The sequence below is a fragment of the Poecilia reticulata genome, linkage group LG11, assembly GCF_000633615.1.
Source record: "Poecilia reticulata strain Guanapo linkage group LG11, Guppy_female_1.0+MT, whole genome shotgun sequence".
Taxonomy (NCBI): Eukaryota; Metazoa; Chordata; class Actinopteri; order Cyprinodontiformes; family Poeciliidae; genus Poecilia; species Poecilia reticulata.
The window spans coordinates 1,028,013-1,050,944 of record NC_024341.1 but is presented as its reverse complement, the minus strand read 5'-3'; the positions used below and the strand labels follow the sequence as shown (position 1 = coordinate 1,050,944).

At 38.2% G+C, this 22,932-nt stretch overlaps 1 protein-coding gene across 1 annotated transcript in view; it reads right to left on the bottom strand.

Annotated features, from left to right (window-relative positions):
• Nucleotides 1-2,408: 2,408 nt before the first annotated feature.
• col28a1a (collagen, type XXVIII, alpha 1a) overlaps nucleotides 2,409-22,932 on the bottom strand; it is a 47,546-nt gene continuing 27,022 nt past the window's right edge. The window contains exons 18-35 of the mRNA XM_008421231.1: nucleotides 20,211-20,279; nucleotides 20,060-20,131; nucleotides 16,336-16,404; nucleotides 15,906-15,977; nucleotides 13,977-14,045; nucleotides 11,226-11,294; nucleotides 10,053-10,121; nucleotides 9,890-9,958; nucleotides 9,698-9,766; nucleotides 9,523-9,591; nucleotides 9,256-9,324; nucleotides 9,066-9,146; nucleotides 8,812-8,847; nucleotides 8,699-8,735; nucleotides 7,908-8,462; nucleotides 6,498-6,643; nucleotides 5,218-5,467; nucleotides 2,409-3,733 (exon numbers count right to left, since the gene is read on the bottom strand). Coding sequence (XP_008419453.1) covers nucleotides 3,561-3,733; nucleotides 5,218-5,467; nucleotides 6,498-6,643; nucleotides 7,908-8,462; nucleotides 8,699-8,735; nucleotides 8,812-8,847; nucleotides 9,066-9,146; nucleotides 9,256-9,324; nucleotides 9,523-9,591; nucleotides 9,698-9,766; nucleotides 9,890-9,958; nucleotides 10,053-10,121; nucleotides 11,226-11,294; nucleotides 13,977-14,045; nucleotides 15,906-15,977; nucleotides 16,336-16,404; nucleotides 20,060-20,131; nucleotides 20,211-20,279 — 2,043 coding nt within the window. The 3' untranslated portion in view covers nucleotides 2,409-3,560. The remainder of the gene's footprint in view (nucleotides 3,734-5,217; nucleotides 5,468-6,497; nucleotides 6,644-7,907; nucleotides 8,463-8,698; nucleotides 8,736-8,811; nucleotides 8,848-9,065; nucleotides 9,147-9,255; nucleotides 9,325-9,522; nucleotides 9,592-9,697; nucleotides 9,767-9,889; nucleotides 9,959-10,052; nucleotides 10,122-11,225; nucleotides 11,295-13,976; nucleotides 14,046-15,905; nucleotides 15,978-16,335; nucleotides 16,405-20,059; nucleotides 20,132-20,210; nucleotides 20,280-22,932) is intronic.

Below are 22,932 nucleotides of genomic sequence, written 5' to 3'. Positions count from 1 at the left end.
GGGATTTTGGCCCATTCCTACTGGCAGAACCGGTGGCACCGGGTCAGGTTTGTTGGCTTCCATGGTCATGCCGGACTTTTCAACTCATGCCTGAGTTGAAAAGTTTTATCTAGATTCCTGAGGTCTTTAGATGTTGCTTTCATATTTCTGCATCACGTTGTTTGCCCACGATGCCTTCTGTTTTGGAAAGTGCACCAGTTCCTCCTGCAGCGAGGCAGCCATTGTACTGCTGCTCCCATATTTCTCCTGACTGTCCTCATCCAGGTTTCATGAATGAGTTCAGAAAACCTGGTGAACTCAGGTTTTGTCAAATATAAGGAATTCAATTCCTTATAATTTAAGGAATTAAAATGATAAATTCCTTATAATTTAAGGTTGCTCTTTATGACTGAACACTTTCATTTTATTTTCATCAGACCACAGGATATATGCTGAAAACCACATGTGGACAAAATTGTTGGGACCAGTAGTGACCAAAATGTCCACAATGGCCACTGAAATAATTGAAAACTTCAAAAAAGTAATAATAAATAAAAATGTACTGAAAATTAACCAATGAAAATCAGACAATATCTTTGAACTGTGGTTCAACTGAATTATATATATAAAAAAGAAACTAATGAAACAGATGTGGACAAAAATGATGCTACTTGCCTTAATATTTTATTGTGTGAACTTTCAAGGCAATCAGATGATTAGTGTCACTGTCAGAATTTCTGTCCTGTCTGCAGGTATTTTTCCTGATTTCTCAAATTCAAACTGTTCCAACTGTCTCAGGTTTGAAAAGTGCCTTTGAACATGTGTTCAAAGAGCACATGTCATATAATACTGCCATGGACATGTTGTTAAAGTCTGGAATATAAGGTCTATTTCCTGATGCAAAGCATAAAAGAGCACTCATGGTTGGTAAAGGTTGTTAAAACCAAAAGTTGCACTTGTTGGATTGAAAAAGTACAAAGTCTAGACAATATTATCACTATATAAAAAAGGTTTATTTTGCTCATCTGTAAGCTGTTCCTTCAGACACATACACAAGGATAAACAATAAAAGACATTTTACAATGAAGAGTTGTATCATTCACCATAAAGCTGCTGCCGACTGAAGACAAACTGAAGTACAAGAATGGATAAAACATTATGCAAACATTTTGTAAAACATACTAGTACTCATAATCACTTTTACAATAAACCGACTAGACCAAAAATATTTCCTATACTGTAATTCCCTAAATATAAAATATTTTATACGCATGAAAAAATGGTATATATCGAAAATCATGTTCAAAGAGCAAGTAAAAGAATTTCGATTCTGTTTTGCAGTTTTAATTAATTAGTTTAATAAATTGACATAAACTTGTTAAATTACTATTTAGTAACTTCATTTTATGGAGATGGTGACCTCATCATCTGTCTATTGCCTAGCAACTATACAGAATTCAGTAAAGATAGTGACTGGCAAAAATATTCACACCACTTGAAGGTTTTTACATTTTATTAAACTACAACCACAATTATTTTCCAGGTATTTCAGGTAAATGACTGACACGTAGCAGTGCATAGTTATAATTATATGTATTGTGGAACAAACTTCCACAACCAACTTGGAAAAATGTAATATTTCATTTGTTGATTTTTTATGTTTTTATGAAGTAAAGCACTCTGAACTGCCTTGCTGCTGAAATGTGCTGTACAAATAAACTTTGATTAATTGCTTTGAACATCTACAGGCTGAGAATGTTACCTTCTTTTTTTTTAATAGCTCATTGTCAATCAAATTGGCTTGAGAGTGTCAATTTCTAGAGGAAATATGAATTCTCAGAATCTCAGATTTAGGTCTGGACTTTGACTTGGCCATTCTAACGTTCTTCTTTGAAACATCCCATTGTATCTGGTGAAACTCCAGCTTCACTTTTGACTGTAGGGATGGTGTCTGGAGGATAATGTGCAGTCATGAGCCGGACTCACTCTGCAGTTTCAAAAATTGGGCAGAAAATGAATATGCCACATTGTGGAAGCTTGATATGGTAGTAACTGATGTCACAGAGCACGATGGAAGATGGCAGGCTGCACAACTTGTTGCATATGCAGCATATTGGATAGACATATCAGTCTTTGGTTAAAATGCTTATTATTGGAGTCGGATATTAAAAAGAAAAGAAAATGGAAACAGAAAGAAGTTCATCAGATTTCTTTCCCAGTAGCTGTCACACTTCACAGTTACCCAGACAAGCTCTGACTGGTCTTCATATTGGTAAAATCAAAAATCAAATCAAATTTTATTTGTATAGCACATTTCAGCAGCAAGGCATTTCAAAGTGCTTTACATAATTAAAATAAAAACAGCATGTGACATTGAATAAACAGTGAGAAAGAGAAAGAGATTTTAAAAAAGATAAAAACATTAAAACCCGCACCCCTTTTAGGACTTCAGTTAAACGTCGTTTAACTGGAACTGTAACCCTCTGGGACTTTAGTCAGTTTCCCACCACACGTAGCATTTTGGTTCCATAGAACAAATTCTGCTGTGTCACCTTTATGACTTGTGGGCAAAGTGCAGTCAAGACTTCCAAGTAATGTGCTACTTTGTGTTGGTTTATTACATGAATTGCTGATCAAACACAAGGTTTGTGTCTGTAACTGAATGTTAAAGACTTCAGCTTTCAGGGAAACATGCTGCTATTGTCAGCATGGCCTTATTTTAAATCTTTTTCTCACGCAGTTACACAAAAATGGCTATTGACTTATTTTATTTGTATTTTATGAAATTCCTGTAGTTCTGATGTAATATGTTGGTCTTCTTTGTTCTACACATTTTTGCAAGTTGGCATTACATAAAACATTTTCTACTTGAATTAGACCAAAAACAGATACAGATGAAGGTTAAAAGGAACTACTTTATGTTTAACTTGACAAGAATTCAACAGATTTTCTTTGTGTCATATTCCTGAGATGTCTAGTCCTGAATTTGTGCTTTATAAATATAATTGAAATTCAGTCAAATGTCTTGTAACTTACTGACGCAGCTTCACCACCATTAGTGGTAAACTAGTGAGGCTTTAGAACCTGAATAAAGTTTTATGTTAGCCTGAATTGCAGGTAGAAGTTGAGACCAAAACAAGCAGAATCTACAGGGTGTATGAAGGCCAGTTCCATCACTAATGAAAAAAATACAAATTTGTGCTTAAACTAGCACTTAAGCTTCACTTAACTCTTATAATTAATAGCTGTGTCATAACTATGAGATAGCTACTTGTATTTTATAATTATATAATTATGAAATAAAATTTTTTTTCATTACAGTTGTGGAAATGGGCTTCCATTGGGCAGTGTTACGAGCCTGTAGGACCAGAAGGACCTGTTTCAAGCCAACAGTCAGTTAACAGCCATGACAGAAAGGAAGAAAAAGTTCAGTGAGAACAGATTTCAGATTGCAGCATCATGTTTCCCTCAGCAGTCGGAACATGACAGGTATTGCTTCAGGCACTGCTCTTTCATGTTGCTGTTATTGGAACTAATGAAATCTGCTTAGCACCAAAACCGACTTTCCACCGCACAGCCTGTTACGTGTAGATGCAGGTATTCCTGCAGTTGGCTTCATTCTCAAAGTTGTTTGCGTTGCCCTGACAACCGCCATACCAGAACTGTGCACAGGCGTTGGCCTCCGGGTCGTAGTACCACCTGATCCTGTACTGCCGACATGGACCGGGTTCAAGAGGCTGGCTGCACCCCTCACCTGGAGGATGAAGAAGATGATAACTGTTTTGGTGGATCATCACCATCCTTTCATGCATTGATCCAATATGGCAGGTTAATACACACATAACCTAGCTGTTGGTAGCTAGTTTGCAAATAAACTAGTAATATCTACATTGATCTAAATAAACTTTTAATCAACTACCCCACTGCTCATAAAACTTCATGTTCCTTTCCCTTTTCAAGTATTTTACAATTCAATAGCTACCAATTCCCAAACCAGTGTGGTAGCATTTAGCTACACCTCTGCTTCACAGTCACACACATAAAACCGGTTGCAGTAAATTACCAGCTCAGTTGGCAGTAGATGCTTGGTGAACTTACAGCCTATCTAATAGGACTGGACAATAAATCAATAACTATGTATATCATGACAGACACATGAGTAATATCAATACATAATGCATTTGACAGAACAGTCAAGATTCAATGTATAGAACATTCACTGAACTCTGATCCAGAAACACACAGCATTCTGGGAGATGTAGGCAGAGGAAAGACTTTAATGTAAAAATACACCCATTATGACTTCAGGGAGGACTTCAAGTATGACAAAAATAATATACTTGCAACATTTTGGTCACAAGTATGACATTGTGACAAAAAATTCTTTTTCATGATTCGTGATTTTTAAAAATAAAAATCTTGAAAAATTATGAAAATATGATTTCTAAACCTGAAAAAAAAAACTGCACAAATGAATCATTAACCCAGACACTCCCAGACATCTGCAGTTCAATCATCTACTGCAGTTCCTTCGAGTGAACCACAAGAACTAGTCCAGTCAAGTTTATTTGTACGGAACATTTCAGCAACATGGCAGTTAAGAGCAGTCATCAATTATGAAGAAAGCAATGAAGATTACATTTTGTCAAATTCCTTCATCAGAACCACAGGTTCTGGTTCTGGGGATGCAGAGTAGACCTGAGAGGTCTGGAAGAAAAAAATATTCTTGTATAAATGGTGCAGTTGCATCTCAATCACAAATCTGCATCAGAATATTATTCTCCAGGACTATGTCACAACAGTTCTTGAATGTATTTTGGTGCTGAAGAGTGTCTGTGGGGACCAGCTGTACCAGCCAGCCAATGAGGAAGGAGCGCAGCGTTCACTCAGATCCAAAGCTGCCTGTCGGTACCAAACACAGCCCCTCCTCTGGAGACTGTAGAGAATGTGTACCAGACTCAGTTTTCAGTTATGTTTTATTGACCTTTATTACACTGGATCCTAGGACTGAAGTGAATTATCACTCATGCAAACCCAATGTAACATCTGTTCTTTGGGCTTCAGAGTTGTTTGCTTCTCCGTGTATAAGGAACATGAAGATTTGTGGTCACACTGTATGTGTCAGAGCTCCATCTGTTCAAACTTACATAAAATCTCTTCATCTTTTTTGTTTCTTTTCAGGTATATGAATTTAACCAGGGGTGTGACATGTTAGTGTGTTATGATTCTGCTATTTACCTGATGCAGGTGACACAGTCAGAGTTGGTGGTGGAGGGCCAAAGGTTGTATGAAAGCTCTCCACCTCACCTGGCCAGTCAGTCGGACTCTGCCGCTGCACCACAGAGTTCTGCCCTGGGCCCGACTCTCCCTTCTCACCATGAGGGGTAAATGGTAGACTTGGCTGCTTGTTGGAGGGCTCCACCGTCACCTCAGGGTCAAACTGGTCCTCATGAGACCACAGTGACTCAGTGGGCTGTGGAGCAGGTGGCTAGAGGGAAACGGATGAGCAAAAGAACAAAACGGTCAGGTTCTGATTCACCATGTCACCAGCTTTTACTGTCAAACCACACACACCATGTTCCAGCGCTTCATCCATGTAGAAAATAGCAACAGAGTCACAAACAGGCCCTTCAGGTTCACTGACTGTGTCCTATTATTCTTGTTTTACATGCCATCTGCTCTCTTTCTGTGCCACACAGGTGTATATGCAAAGGACAAAAAATGTTTCTTGGTAAAACTTGTTAACTTTGTTGGATTAAATCATAAGTCAGGCTTATCAAATTTCCATATGATGGAGGAAACAGGCCAACAGTGATGCCCTGTTTACAGTTTGACAGTTTTCCTGGTGTAATTTGATCTGTTGACTGCACCCACCATCCAACACAAGCGCCATCACAGGATGCATTTGTTACAATTCAGTATTTGTGGACTGTTCAGTGGAATTGAACTCCAAAGTAAGATCAGAAAATTAGCTTATTTGCAGCTGCATTCTAAAGGAAATGCAGCTTGGGACGATGAAATACCTAACCACAATGTTACTTGCAATGCAGCCAATCAAAGAGCCCCAGTCATTTTGCTTGGTGATGATTGGCTGTACCCATAAGAGTGGAGATAAGGAGGACTATTGATGTTAGCTTCTATGGTGGCGTACAGATGGTTTCCACTGGGCGTATTAATCCACAGCAGAACATATTTGGTGTTTAATTATTAAAATACAAGATGCATAAAACCCACTAACATCTGTGGGTCCAGACCTTCTGAATGAAGCAAAGTGTAGAACAAGCAGGTGGTTTTTATCACGCTTCGTTCTTCCTGCTTTAAATCATTTTGCAAATTTTGCCCAAAGAACATCCATGTTGTGACTGATTTTCTGTTCAGAAAGAGTGAAGGGTATGTCAGCTATATAGCAAATAATGATTGCTATTAAATTATAGTTTAATCATACAATACATGATCATAAATGGTGACTTAATTCTTTTTACACAAGTACCATAATAATAATACAACAGCAATGTTACCCTTGTGTTTTTTGCTTCTGGGATCTTTTTAGACTCTGTGTCTTCTGGTCCATTCGGATGGGTTTCCGCAGATGAAAATGATTTTGGACTAAATGGTGCCGCTGCATCTCGATCACAAATCTGCTTCAGGATATAATTCTCCAGAACTATGTCAGAAATGAAAAAAAAAGTTGTATCTTCAGACTGGCTTTTGGTTAATTTTGTTCATTGATTTTAGATTCTTTTATTATTGATGTGTTTCCTTTTTTGTAAAGCACTTTGTGATTTTTATGTCTGTAAAAGGTGCTATATAAATAAAGTTTACTTACTTACTTACTAAAACACATTTTGTTTCTCATGATAGTAGCTAAGGTGAAAAGATTTACAACTCTGTGAAAAATAATAGTCCACAACGCGATGTTTTAAATAATGCCAAAGTTCCTTCTAAAAACAAAGCAATAATTGACCATGTAAGGCCAGAAGGCAGCAGTCCCCATCATGAACATAAAATAGATGGTGGAGGAACGATTCCTCCTCATTCAACATCAATGTCTCATTCTGACTGAATTCACTAAGGACATTTACTGTTAAAACAAAACTTTGAAGCATTTCAGGTTGATAGTTATTTCTCAGTTAAGGTGTTTAATTCACAAGACTTGTGAATTCCATATAATAACAAAGACAAAATCATTAGTATAATGACATTTAGGACAGCTACATCCAGCAAATCCATGGTTTACAAAGTGTTACTATAATAAAACCTCCAGATAGGAATGCTTGAATGGTTTTAGATCAAGGAGAGGAATGGGTTAAAGGATGAGAAAGATGTTCAGAGTTTTGGTTGTTTTAATATACCTTACCAGCATGCTGCTGGTAAGGTTGTTTCCGTCTTATTCAATGTAAAAGATCAGGTTCTTAATAATAACGACATTAAATGCTCAAAATACAGAATCCACAAATAAACTTGTGATACGTCTTGTTGGATTCTGTCTGTAGTTTTCTTAGCAGCACCCAAAATAACAACTGATTAGCATGATAAGTTTTTAACAACTGGACCATATTTTCTTGTGAACATCTTGCAAAACAACTGATGCTTACCTTTACATGCAGTGTTGTGCTTACTGAATCACTTTTGTTTGAAATCTGAGCCATTGACTCTTACAATGACAATGAAAGCGAAAACGACTGAAGTCATGTCTGTTCTTTCAGACATCCTCTGCCTGATGCATCACAAAAACAACTTTCCAAGCAGCTCATTGATTTTCAGAACCTTCATAATAAATCTGGTGCATGTATGCAATATTTACGCTTGATTGTGTTGTTTGTATGACCCTTCTAATTAACCTCTTAAACGAACTTCAGTAATTGTGTCTTTTTAATAAATCGACACACTTTACAACTATAACAAGGAACTGTTGTGTATTAACTCACCAGGCAGCAATAGGAAGTCATCAATAATGTAGACATGTTCTTCTTTAGGATCAGAGGCGACAGTCTTCATCTCACTCAGGAACTCTTCATATAGAGGATCAGTCTTTTTCACCACACCTATGATCAACACCTCAATCCCCTCTGCATGGGTTTCTGAGGCTGTCTCTTTAAACTGCACCAGATCACGCTGATCTGACTGAACATCCGTTAAAACTACAGCCACTCTCCTCACATGGGGTCGAGAGTCTCTGAACACCTTCCTGGCTTGGAGCATGGCGCTGCCGGTGAAGGTGCCCTCGCCCAGGAAGGGCATGGCTCTGACAGCAGCCTTGATCTCCTCCCTGCTGGGCTGCTGCTGTAGGCCGACAACCACCGTGTTCAGATGGCTGTAGAGCACCACCCCAACGCGGCTGGCCTCCTGGCTCACAGTGAACTGGTCAATAATTGCGTTCACAAAGTCCTTAACAACCTCAAAGTTTTCCGGCCCCACGCTCTCAGAGATGTCAATCACAAATACCAGTTCCAGTGGAATCTCTCTGCACATGACGCCACATCCTAGAAATGACGCCACACCCATGACGCCACATCACGGAAAGGGAAAAGTTAAGAGTTTAAAACCTTTATGTACACAGAGAAGACATACAATTATACAAAAACCATCACGTCATAATTTTATACCTTTCTGACTTCACTATATAGTTTACATGATAGATCATAAGCTCATGATAGGAACTTGACTATTTCCTGCTAACACAACAGTTATTTAAACATACACCCCTTCAGAGTTTTACCAAATATTTCCTTTATGATCTGGATGACTTCATCTCTCTGTGGATGGGAAACAAAAATGTTTAAGAAACCCAGAAGTCCATCATTAAGCCGTTTGTCCCAGTCTGGTACTAACCGCAAGTCCTGACTCTCCTTTTTCTCCAGGTCTCCCCTAGAGGATCAGAAAATGGTTATGTACGATATCATGACTGGAATATAGGCTATCAGAAAAAAAACAAAGTTATAAATTATGCGGAAAAACACTAATACATACCAATCAGAAATTTTAGATTGGTATAAAATGAATAAGTGTGGAAAACAGCCTGATGTCATAGATTGAATAGTGATTAATAAACTGGCCCTTTAAACAAACTAAACCTGTCATGTTACCGGATTTCCAGGAGAGCCAGGTGGTCCAAGGTCCCCCGTGTCTCCCTTTTTCCCCTTGTGTCCAGGAGATCCTTGACTACCCTGAAGCATAAAAGCTTTCCTTAAGATAGCATTTTGGAGCACTGGTAAGTGAATGCAGTAGAAGTCTGGTATGAAATTATTCCCACCTGCAGCCTCAGAGTTACTGTACCTTCTGTCCTGAGAGATCTGCTCCCGGAAGCCCTCTTTGTCCCATTGGACCTTGAAATCCAGGCTCTCCCTGGAGATAAAGATGGATGGATTGGTCAGACTGTCCAATGCATCAGATCACATGGAAGACTGAAGGCCAGTTGGCCAAACTGAAAAATGATTGACTCAAAATGTCTGAATTCACCACCCTGATTGGGTCCAAAGTTCTGACCTTTTCTCACATAACAACATGACTCTCATTCAGACTTCATTACTGTTTCCTTCATACCTTTGGTCCAGGTAGTCCTTCTCCTGGAGGCCCATGCATGCCAGGTGGGCCAGGCTGTCCTGTAGAACCCTGTAAATCAAAGATATTAAGGAAACCATTGAATGTATTTCTAGAATTTTAAAAATCAAATGAAACACTTCAAAAGGACACACATTTTTGTAATTCCCACTCTGACCTTTGGCCCAGGAAGTCCAGTTCCAGGAGATCCTGATGGTCCTGGTACACCCAGTAAGCCTCTGTCACCCTAACAAAAAAAGTCAACAAAATTTGAACACATCCACCTCATGGGCAGTTCAACTCTCCAATACAGTAGTTTGTAAAAAAACGTTCCAAACTTTAGTTTATGAATTTATAAAACACAGCTCACCGTTGCTCCTGGTAATCCTTTTCCTTCAGGTCCCATTTCTCCTCGTAGTCCAGTCAAACCTGGCAAACCCTGGAGATGGAGTCAAAGATGTTTAGACACTAACCTCTGACACTCTGTACTATGAAAAATGTGACTTTAGTACACCCCACTGTTCTTCTATTACCTGAGGTCCAGGCACAGAGTCTTCCTTTGGCCCCGGTGGCCCAACAGGTCCAACACTACCTTTGTTTCCCTGGCGATGGAGTAGGAAGCAGTCAGAACACCAACATGAATCAACAGGTCTACTGCACATGAGAGATAAGAATGCAAGTGGCCTGTACTTGTATAGCGCTTCTTCAGGTCCAGAGGAATCCAAAGAGCTTCGCACACACACATTCGCACACTGAAGGTCATCAGGGCCTTGCCTGCTGGTGGTGGGCCCTCTGACCACCACCAGCAGGCAAGGCAGGTGAAGTGTCTTACCCAAAGACAACGTCTGAGACGGAGGGAGCGTGGATCAAACCTCTGACTGCAGCAATAACTCTGCACGTCAGCTGAGCTCATCATACCAACCACCGCTCAGTCCAACACTCATAAGAACGGTTGTAAAAGGCAGAATGTGAAGGTGGGGGGAAGGGGGGAAGCTTTGAAGTATAAGCTGCTACTTACAGGCATTGCTTCAAAGAACTCGACCTGGAATGCGGCGTTCATAACAAACGTGTGTTCATCTGCTCTACCGCTAGCAAACAACCGTGAATCGTGCAGTTTTTTCCCTAAAAGTCCAACAGATGGCAGCAAAGCGCCATGCAAAACAAAACACCCACAGTTTACAGGACACACTTCCTGCTAAAGAGCCCCCTGGTGGTTGAAGAAAAATCCACATATAAACTGAAAAATACAATATATGAAAAAAAATCTGAATGCTCTCTGTTCAGGAGGCCGGACCAAATGTTGAGGCGGGCCGGATCCGGCCCGCGGGCCGTAGTTTGGGGACCCCTGATGTAGAGATACCTGAGTTAAGCTCAAGAAAATTTCAGTTTAATATTCCTTCTTTGGCTAATTCCATGGCTAATTCAAGGCTTTAGGCAACTCTGTATGTACAGGATGGTCATCTGGTTTTTTTACCAGTCAGTCAGTGGATGAGCAGGTGAGGAAACCAAACCGTTTGCCAGGCAGAACCAGAGCAGGGGAGGCAAAAGGCCCCCTGTGAACAGGCTGTTTTGGACCTCCTTTATACTGAATAAACTACAAACACATGATGCATAAACTGATTTCCATTTGCCTTTAGTTTCATCACTCTTAAGTCTTTTTTTGTTTTCCATGGGTAAATAATCACTAGAATCTGTGATCATATTACTTTGGATCCAATTATTCCCACTCCAGGCTCTCCAACAGGTCCAGATGGTCCCATGGGGCCCGACTCTCCCTGTCAGGAACAACAAAACCAAAAAGATTCATGACAGGAAAGACACAAGTACAAATACCACCTACATAAAGGTTGGTGATTCTATATAAATGCAGAAATCACCATATCAGTAATTATGGGAAGGTCATTATACTTGGCAAATATTTAAAAAATTTTTATTTTAAAAAATCAACAACTTGGTCAGGGTGTTAGATAATTGAAGTAAATGAGATTGTCACTGGTTCTGTGTTATGATTCTATGGCCTTTCACTTCTAAAAATTCATACTCATGTCACTTGGAGCCAAATTAAATAAGGCAGCACTGAAAAAAAGGTGAAAGAAATTCTAACAACCCTCTTGTTAGGTCAGTGGTGGCTTTTTGATAAGTTCAGAATGCATCAGTGACCTTCCTGCTTTGCATAACATTTAACTCACATCTGAGGGAACCAAGTTAATGGTTTCTTTTGACAAGCATTAGACATGTGTAAAACAACATGTCTATGCTTTTACTACTGTTATTGTTTGGTGAAATGGAAAATGTGCTACACATTTGTTTGAGATCATGTAGAAAAACAAGTAAGGCTATTAATTATGACCTTTTTTGGAAGCTCAGAAAGTTTCCTTGAACCCATTAGCAGAGCGGGGATCCTCTGATCCAGGCCTCCAGGGCCCAGAACTCTCTGCTTCAACACACCTGAGTCAAATAATCAGCTCATTAGCAGACCTCTGGAGGGCCTGACTGCACTGTGGAGGTAATGCAGCCATTCGAGGTGAGTTGAACCAGGGACACATCTAAAAGCTGCAGGGTCCCGGCTCTGGAGGCCTGGATGTGGGGATCCCTTCTCTAAAGCAGGGTTTCCCAACCCTGGTCCTGAAGCCACATTACCCTGCATGCCATTCTACAAATTACTCAGTTGCTTTTTATAAATTATTTCATATACAGTGAACCCTCGCTGTAACGCGGTTCACTTTYCACGGTATCGCTGCTTCGCAGATTTTTTCGTGCAGTTTTTTTTCCACAGTGTTCTGCGTCCTGATTGACCCTATGATTGGTAAAAACAGTCTCCGCGCTTCTTCCCTACCCGAGTGCCAATAATGTTACGGTATTTAATACAGATTGGCCGTTCAGGAGATGGAAACTGAAACTTTGAATGCCAGCTGGAAAAAAAACTGGCCAGAGGAGTCAGCGCAAAACCTGACCGGAGGCTCGTTTGACGAGATCCATCGCTCTGCCAGCTGTGAATCTGGTGGGGCAGCTTGGATGAGACGCTTTAATGACATGACTGCTGATGACATTAATAAGGCCCGATTGAAGCACACCACATCCGCTGACCTGAAAACAGGTTTTGTTCTTTGGTTTCAATGTAGAGTATTTAATTATGCTGTATAATAATTGTAAAACATAAAGATAACAACTTCATGGATTTTGCATATCACGGGTTATTTTCGGAACGCAACTCCTAAGAAAAACAAGGGTTCGCTGTAAATGTAGTGTTTACTTCATTTTTTTCTACAGCAGAAGTTTTATCAAAAAAGCGTAACAGGCTAAATTTCAAAATGTTGTAAAAACTTTTTTTTAATAAAAATTTGTGGAAAAAGAAACAGTGCATCCTCATTCCAAACACATAAACTTAAATTTTCACTTTATGGTACATGTTCATATTATTTATTGACTGTATATCAAATATATTTTAAATGTAACTGAAGATATGACATAATACAATATATAATATTCAATAAAATACAAAAACTTAAATCTTATTGTATAGACTAGGTCATCAAATCACTACGATGCTTGTAGGAATTTTTAATGTCCAGCAGGTGTCAGTATTCAGTGACACAGAATCGACACAGTTTTGCTATGAGTCGAAACGATACATGACGCCTCATCTACCCATCACTAGCGTGTAGTAAAGCAGGAAAACATCTGAAACATGCAGGGCAGTGAGTCTGGAGGACCAGGGTTGGGAAACACTGTTCTAGATCAGTGTTTCTCAGCCCTGTTTCTCAGCCCCCCTGCTCTGCATGTTTTAGATGTGCCTCTATTCAAAACAGCTGATTCAAATGATTGCATGACCACCAAGTACTGCAGAAGCCTGTTAATCACCAAGAGATACAATTCAGGTGTGTGGCAGAAAGGAAATACCTAAAACATGCAGGACAGGGGGGTGGTGAGGACCAGGGTTGAGAAACACTGATCTAGAGTATTCAGACATGTGATCAACACATCTGAGTGCAAAATGCTGTGGATGGATGTTGGAGCCAGAGAGGATTCTTTGCTTACCATAAAAAAACCCAATTAATTCTGCTCCTTATTCTACAAATGCATTTTCCTTTCAATTGTGGCACCACTAAAGCGGAAATAAGCAGACTCTCCCGAATCAAAGAATTTACTGCCAAAGATGTATTATTATAACCAAAAATGTAAATAAATTGAATACAGTTTTTCTCTCTTTTTGTGCTGAGTTTTGATCTTGAATGAACATTAAACCATCATTTATACCATCACAATGAAGTTTGTAAAATGTTTGTATTTCTCATTAGTAATATTTAGCTATTACTGTCAGTTATTAGCTATTGCCACAACTAATAGAAAAACGGGCAGACAGCCAATGGTGGAATTCATCCATCTTTGCTTATCTTTGCTTAAATAATTCCTTCAATTCATACATACATACGTCTATGTGTCTGGTTTTCTTCTACCTTTGTTCCTGGGTAGCTCCGTCCAGGAGGTCCAGGTAGGCCCACCATTCCTGAGCTGCCTGGCTCTCCCTGAGCCAGGAACACATTAAACAGACAGGCTTTTATTAAAAGCATAAGTACAACAATTTAAACCATGTGGAAAAAAGAAAAGATGTGATCATCTGTATAAAAAATATACGAATTAAATTAATTAAATGAATAATATATATAAATTAAACACCACAGCTAGTCATAGCCATCAGATGTTAGAGCTTGTGTTAAAGGAAATCTCAAGTGGCCTCCTCTGAAGAAGCTCTTGGCTCTTCAGAGAACATCTAGCTCCTCTGCTGCAGTGACTCTTTCTGCTCTTCTCTCATCACTTTGTTTCTTATTAGCACTGATTCTACTTCCAAGCAGATAATTGTTAGCTTTGATATTAACTGCATTGCTACATCTTCATTTGTTAGCTGTTTGGGATAAAACTGTCAACTGCATAAACATAAACACAAGTGTGCATAAACTTCAGGCGAATGGCAAAGTCCATGGTTCCAGTTATTTTGGCAAATCTTCCAAGTCTTGACAATAAGAAGCAGCTTCAGACCGTCCCACTACCACCATCATGTCCTTTTTCCAAATTGCTTTTAGTTTTTTTGCAGATGTAATTGGTGGCACACCATCAGCAATTAGTGAACAAGCAGGTGGTTGGTTGTCAAAAGGCTGCAGTTGTGGGGAAATGTAGCAAGATTCAGTTAAACTAAGAAAATCTTGACAAGGTGAGGAAGAATAAAAACACACAGAAGAGCAGAAACCAGAGAACTAAACAGTCCATAACAGTTGTGTCCAGAAATGGGGTCCAACCGACCCCACACGTAAAACTTGTATCATTTTCCACAGTCCTCTACGTTTGCCTCAGTCCTCGCACGCACAAGGGTTAAGCAAAAAGTAACAAAAGTCACTGAGAAACAAGAGGAGCTGAAAAACAAGAAATAAATAGAAGTGAATAAATGGAACACATATGACCGAACTGGGAACTTGTCATGAGTTACGGTGGAGGTGGTGAAGCAGAATTTAGCAGACTCCGGTGAAATGATGAAAATTATGGTTTAATGATGAAAAGTACACAAATAATCCCAAATCCAGGCAGTACAGTAGAGCAGAAGGCTGAGGCTCTAAACTGGTAGCAACTGGTGAAAAGGAACGAATGCAGACAGCTAGACAAGACAGCTTCGAGAAGGACCCGACAAAGACACAGAAACACAGGCGACATTACAGAGGGCAGTCAGGGAACGAGACACAACTGGGAACAATCAAAGGGTAGACAACACTGAGACTCATCTTGTGTGTATGTGTGTTTGTTTCTAAAAGACACATAAACCTAAAATAGACACAAAAACTTAAATCACCACAGAACTATATGAAGAAAGAAAACTAATGCACAGTAAACAGAACACAACTTTAGAGTCCAAAGGATGATGACAGGATGAGCCCAAATTAATTTAATCTGGTTTTCTGACAAACTGCAGCCTACAGTTGGAAAACCTGCAGGTTCCCTACTACACTTATGAACCAGTGTCAACTGTAGAGAATTAGGAGTGGAGAATTATTGTCAGTAACTTTCTTTTGTCCAGCAGACCAACAGGGCAATGCAATATGTAGGGGAGGGGCAGGACCACTTCTTCATGCTTCAACCAGCAACAGGAAGCCTTTTTTATTCGATCATTTCTATGACATCTCAGTAGAAGCCTTTAAATTCAAACATTATAAATGTAAATAATTTTTGTAGTTTTGAAACCAAAACATTTACAAACATTGATACAACTTAACAGACCAATATCTACTGAACGCCTTTGGTAATAATATCACTGATACTGTAGAGCTGAATATGATTGATTATGTTATAATAATAATAATAATAATAATAATAATAATAATAGGTCCTGTTTTCCATACCTTAGCTCCAGCAGGTCCAATGGGGCCCAGAGAGCCTGACAGTCCCCTGGAACCTCGGTCACCTCTATCACCCTGAGACATTAAACATCTTATCATAGATCATACTGTGCATTGATGTGTGTGTGTGTATTTGTGTTTGTTTCTAATACTTTGTAGAGACCATTTTCCTGACAGTGGGGACCCACTGCTCCTTGTCGGGACCGAAGCCTGGTCCCCACAAGGGGAAACACTGTTTTTGGGTCAGGGGTCAGATTTAGGACTAAAGATGGATTGAGTTTTGGTTAGGTATGTAATGTTAGGGTTAGGATAAGTGTAAGGTTTAGGCTGTAGAAATGAATGTAAGTCAATGGAAAGATAGCCACGCAAACATGGGTGTGTCTGCATGTGTGTGTGGGTGTGTGTGTGTGTCAGCTGATGATCAGAATGTTACCTTTTCTCCAGATGTGCCTCTTCCTGGTGCTCCCTCTGGGCCTTGGGGTCCTGGCAAACCCATCTCTCCCTGTTGTCATTAAGAAACAAATAATACATAAAGCTACACAATGTCCTGAAAAAGTAAAAGCATTCAGCTCTTTGCTGTTTTATTTGCTGTGTTTTTTAATAAATAAAGAATATATTTTGGATATCCAGATGTGACACAAATCACGTTAGGCTGAGAGCTGACCAGTCTGGAAATGACAAGGTTTCCTCTAAACCATTAAAACTGTTGTGTTAACAACAGCTGAGTTATATTTCTATTTTGCTGTTATTTGATTTATCCTGACAGTAATTGTTGATTGTGACGTGAATTTCATGTCAAACTTAATTTCAGCTCTGACAGTAACAGATGAATGTCATTCAGCAACGTTTTTAACTTCCAAGATTAAGATTCATTTTGGGGTTTGGACTGTGTTTTAACTATACTGCTGTGTGTTTTTCAAGAAAAATACACTCTCACAAAAGTCTCCAAACTCATTGAATGTTCTAAATTTGGTCACATGGTGAAGTTTTGGTTCAAAACTTGAGAGTAGCAAACAACATTGAAGCAGGAGGTTAAAAATGCAGGGCTCATATATTTACTGATTGTGTGTGTTGTGTTCACAGTCTGAATACAATCTGAAAACTGTGTTCAGGCACCAACACTCTGATGCTAATGGTAAGTCCAACAATGAGTAATTTAATCAGCTATTGTGTTTTTGGCTTTAGAGGTTCCCTAGGGAACATTAGAGAAACTAGCATCCAGAGGACCAAGAAACAAAGCAAATGGTCAAGGAGGAAGATGTGGAGAGGTTTAAAGCAGGGTCTGTTTCCAAGCAAAATATCAAGCACTGAGAGAGGAGGAACAAACTGCAGATCTACTATCAACACTGGTGAGAGAATATCAGAGCCCTGGTAACTCTGGAGGAGCTGCAGAGACTCACTGGTCAAAGTATTCAGACTGTAAAACAACCGACAAAAAATCCCAACTATGAAACATGGTGGTGGCAGCGCCATGCTGTGGGGATCCTTTGTTCAACTGAGACAGGAAGGCTACAATATGACAGGTACCATTAGGTGGTGGATTTGGTAAAAAGGGGAAATTAATGAAAAAATGGTATTACTGCAGAATAAGGCCAGGCTTCAGTATTAGTCTATGTCATAACTTACATAATTCATGCATGAAAGGGATTTCCCTTTCATGCATGAATTATGTTCCTGTAAGTCAGGATTTTTTTCAAACGTGTTTTTGATTTTCTTAGGGCATGAAAATAAGGTGGGAAACTTTTTTTTGTAAAAAAAAATATATATTTTTTAGGATTTGTCCAAGTGTCCACTTAGGTGGAAAACATGCGCTTACGTCTATTCTACTAACAAAATGCTGTATATTATAATGTGAATATATTTTGACATTGTTAACAGAATGCATAAATATAGAAATTGTATTCAACTCTCATCCTAATCTAATGTTCACTATTATCTGATCCCTTAATTCAGTCACTCTCATTCAACCGCTTGATCTCATTTTAGTCTTATTTTGGCTCCTTCTCAAGCAGTATGATTTTATTATGGATATTTTTCATTTTATAAAACTAACATTGAATATGACACTTCAGCCATTCTGTGTTCTGTAACAGTATTGTCTCTTCAGTTTCAGACTTCTAAAGATCAAGGCTATCTTGTATGAAGATGCGCAAAGCACCCAGGTTGCAAACAAGACATTGGATACAGATGTATTTAGCTTTGTCTGCAGGCTGGGTCATTGCATGTTGATAATTTTGGTTGCAGGTGTTCTCCAGACCTGATCTCATGGGTTTGTCTTAGACCAGTGGTGTCCAAAGTCGGTCCTGGAGGGTCGGCATCCTGCATGTGTTAGTTTTCTCTCTACTTCAACACACCTGGATCAAATGGTGGCTCATTAGAAGACCTCAGGAGAAATGCTGAGGAGGAAGTTGCTACCACCAGGTAGAGAATTAGAACATGCAGAATGCCGGCCCTCAAGGGCCAACTTTGGACACCACTGCCTTATGCACCAGTCTGCATTTCAACGGTGATTGGATGGCACTGGCACTGTTGAGCGTGTCTGGATGGATCCCTCATTTATTAGCACACAAGCTACAGATGCCTTGAAATGTAAGAGATTCACCTTCTCCAAGAAGTGAAAAAAAACTTAGTATGATGTCAAGATGAAGACCTGGTTCTGATAATCAATACTTTCTTGACCTCGGGTATCTGAGGTATGACATGATTCCATATTTATTACTAGAAATGTCTTCACTTCCTGATCTGTTAAGGTCAGAATTTATTTTCTTTTTTGGGATGCATACAGGTTTGTATTCTGTAGGTTTTGCATCTCCAGTTATTTCATATCCCTCAACATCTTGATTTACCTCAGTGATCAAAGGTTCTTCATTATCCTCATCTCCACTGCAGTTACTGCTCCCATTGGCGGGTAACGTATAAAAACTTTACTTCTTAATGGCAACAATGGACATCAAGTTAAGAACTAAAATATGTCAGTTTATTTACAGTCAAAATATTTGCTGGAAATGTTGCATATTGTAGATCTATAGAGGGAGTATTGATATCAATATCGGTCAAAATATTGTCACTGGTGCATGCCGTCCACTTCACTGGATACGTGATCAGTAATTTTCTCCAAATACAAAGTTGTTATTTAGAAAATACATCAGTAGTATTAGTCTTTAGGGGTTTCATAATATTTATTTTTTTTACCTGCAAGAGTTTTACACAGTAGGAGAGGGGACTGGATATTCCAGTTAGTCTGATATGCTTCCGTCTGTCCGCCATATTAGATTTAACAAAAAAATTCTTGCACTTACAATAGAAGGACAGTAGTTGGCAGTGTTTTGCCTGATGAACTAGTGTCCACTTTAGTGGTCTGTGTTCATTAATAACATAAAAATCCACAAGAAACAGGAAAATGGCTTTTAGATAGCTGTCCACTGTAGTAACTACTATGCGTGAAAGGGATAATAATAATAATAATAATAATAATAATAATAATAATAATAATAATAATAATAATAATAATAATAATAATAATAATAATAATCTAGATTTACCATGGATGCTATGAATAATTCTAATCATTGGCTTGTCTAATATTTGAAATTGAGTCTATAATCTAGATTAACATTGTATTATAACGGTTATTGAACTATTTTAGGTATTGTGTCACTTCTTTATCACAAAGATCTGGGCACATTGCCAGTTGCAGTGGGTGTTGAATCACTATAAATAGAACAAAATATTAATTTTGTTTCATTGAATTTTGTCTCATACTAATTTGGCTGTAATAATTATATTGAATTACACACAACTTGTGTTTCATCTTTTTGCTCCTTTTTGTCTCAAAATATTCAATGCCACCAGCTGACCTTTACCCAGCTGGCATTATTTGACTACACTGTGTTATAATAACTAATTTTAAAACTTATGAAATGGACTTTGAATCTTTATATGATTGTTTTATATTGAATTCATCTGAATGATTATTGCTGCATATGGATCTGATCTGTCTGTCTAGTTTAGTGTTTTGAGAAGATACATTTCCATGTTCTTCATTATGACACATTCACAATAATCATTACAAGGCAAATTTACCTGTAAAGTAACTATTGGAAAATGAGCATCATCCAGTCTAAATGTCAACTTAAATTAAAGGAACACAGAATCACCTTAGGCCCTACGGTTCCATCTTCACCAGGAATGCCAGGTATCCCAGGGGCCCCATCAGTTCCCGACTGACCCTGAAGATCATTAGTCCATCTGTAGAGTCTGTTGCCATCAACTTTATGCTGTCATTTAAACAAGCTCAGGCTCCTTTACCTTAGCCCCTGGTTCACCTGTGCCTCTTTCTCCTTGATGACCTGGCTCTCCGGGAAAACCTTGGTCACCCTGGAAAAGAAAAGAAATTGAAATACAAGCAATTAACTGATTGAATTAGCATATATGTATTATTTATATTCTAGTTTTAAAACATGAAAGAAGTAAACAAGGAGATTGCAGCATTTTGTTGCTTGTTGGCAGTTTCATCTTTCAGTTGCAGTAAAGAACTGACAGATCATGTTCAAAATGCTAATTTGCATACAATCAGGTTTTGTTAAAAGCTTTTAACAAATTCACTTCAAAGATAAGATTTCATTTGTGCTTTAACCCTTGTGCGTGTGAGGACTGAGGCAACTGATTCAAGTGATATGGGTGAGGGGTCGGTTGGACCCCATTTGTAAACACAAGGGTTAAACAAACATTTACCCGGTTTTATTTTCAGGGAAAACGTTTCAAAACAACTCAACAAGGTTAGATGGATGCCACTTAGAAACATTTATTTTCAAGACTTTATTCTCATTTAGATCTAGGTCTGGACTTTGACTGAACCATTCTTGTGCATGAATTTACTTTAATCTAAACTATTCTGCATGTTCAGGGTCATTGTCTTTTTCAGCCTAGCAGGTTTTCTTCCAGGATTGTCCCTTTATTCAGCTCCAACCATTTTCGACATCAACTCTGTTGTGGTTGCAAGGAGGCAAAATGCCGAAATAAAGAAATAAATAAGTTTGCAAAAAACCTTAAAGACCAGTTACTCTGGTAAAATTCCTTAAGGTTTGTTTGAGACAATTGAAATAAACTGAACTGAATCGCTGTGTGATTTTTTGGCCTTCAGGTAGTTTAAGGGGTCCATAAAGCAACAGCCTGGCTGCTCTTTGGAAGCGTATTGGCAACAAGGTGTGTTCTACATGGTTTAAGGTGTCTAGCAAATGTGCACAGATAAACTACAGAGGTCACCAGAATCTCATTTTGTTAGTTCGGAGCAGAAAATATGGAGCCATTTCAGCCAAAATAAAATAAATAAATGGGTGAAATAAATAAAAAAGAGTAAAATAAATCAATAAATGAAGAAAATGAGTAAAATAAATAAAAAATTAGTTAAATAATTTTGCTTTTACATTAACCCAATTTTCCATTTATTTATTTTTCTTGTCAATTTCTCAATTTCTCTTTTTCATTTATCTATTTTTTATTTATCGCTTTATCCATTTACCCATTTTTCATTAATCTATTTTTCATTTAACCACTTTTCAAATTCCCTTTTTCATTAACACAATTTTTCATTTTTTTATTTTTCTGATTATCAATTTCTCTTATTCATTTATCTATTTTTCATTTATCCATTTATCCATTTAACCATTTTTCATTAATCTATTTTTTATTTAACCACTTTTCAATTTCCCTTTTTCATTAACCCAATTTTTCATTAACCCAATTTTTCATTTATTTATTTTTCAGATTATCAATTTCTCTAATCCCCTTTTTCATTTAACTATTTTTCATTTGTCCATTTTTTATTTATCCCTTTATCTATTTACCCATTTTTCATTAATCAATTTTTTCTTCGACCATTTTCAATTTCCTTTTTCCATTAACCCGATTTTCTATTTCCCAGTTTCATTCATTAATTTCTCATATATCCCTTTTTATTTAAAAATTGTTCTTTTATCTATTTTTCATTTAACATTTGTTTGAAAATTTTTTAATTTTCCCATTTTCCAATTTCCCTTATTCATTTAGTATTTCCTTATTTTCTTATTTATCACATTCTATTTTCCCAGCAAAACTCGGAAAAAGAGGGGAAAAGACTAAATGTAAATGAGGAGGGGCATGTCATCAGGCTACAACTTCCCCAATTGGTTGGTTAGTGTCGTACTTTCCTTCAAGAAAGATGGCGACCTACTAACAGGTTATCAATAAGCTGAAGCTCATTAACTTCCTTAGAAAATAGTGTTATTACTCCTGACTATTTTTCGTGTGGCCGCTAAGATAGAACATGTTTCAGCTGGCGGCTCTCATGGACTCAGAGCTTCACCGTCGGGGGTTTTTATAGTTTGGACGCTGAAGTTGGCTTACAATTGAAGGTTCGGAACCATAGACATAATATAAGAGTAGCATTGGCTGCTCCGGCGCAGGAAATACGGTGGCCATCTTGGAGCGGTCGTCCCTCCTACTTTGCTCAACCAAAACAGCAGAAGATGCCTCAGCACTGAGGGATATTGTTGTTCGGATCGACGGATTATTGATGTGAGGGGTCCTCAGACAACATTTCACAAGTAAGATGGACATATTATTGTGTATATTTTGTGATTAGAATATTACTTTACTGTATTTTTGTCCACAGGCGAGATACCAGCTAATATTAGCTACAGTGCTTGATGTAATACGGGGTTCAGCCCCGCTATGAAGGCTAACTGAGATTCCATAAATCTAAAAAAATTAATTATTCTCTAACATTGGCTTAGATTATCTGACACAAGAGCCTACATTAGAAATGAAACAATGTAGCATATATTATAAAACTTGTATTATGTGTTATAACATTCACCAGCAAAGTTTACACATGTGGTAAAGACTATTATTTATATGTAATTCTTTCACTCTGTCAAAAGTAAGATACATCCCAAATCTTCCGTTTTTGTTTTGAAGGTTTCATAATGTGAGGAAGAAGAGGGAGTTATCTTTAAAGGGAGACGGATTCACTGCAGCACGGATGAATCTC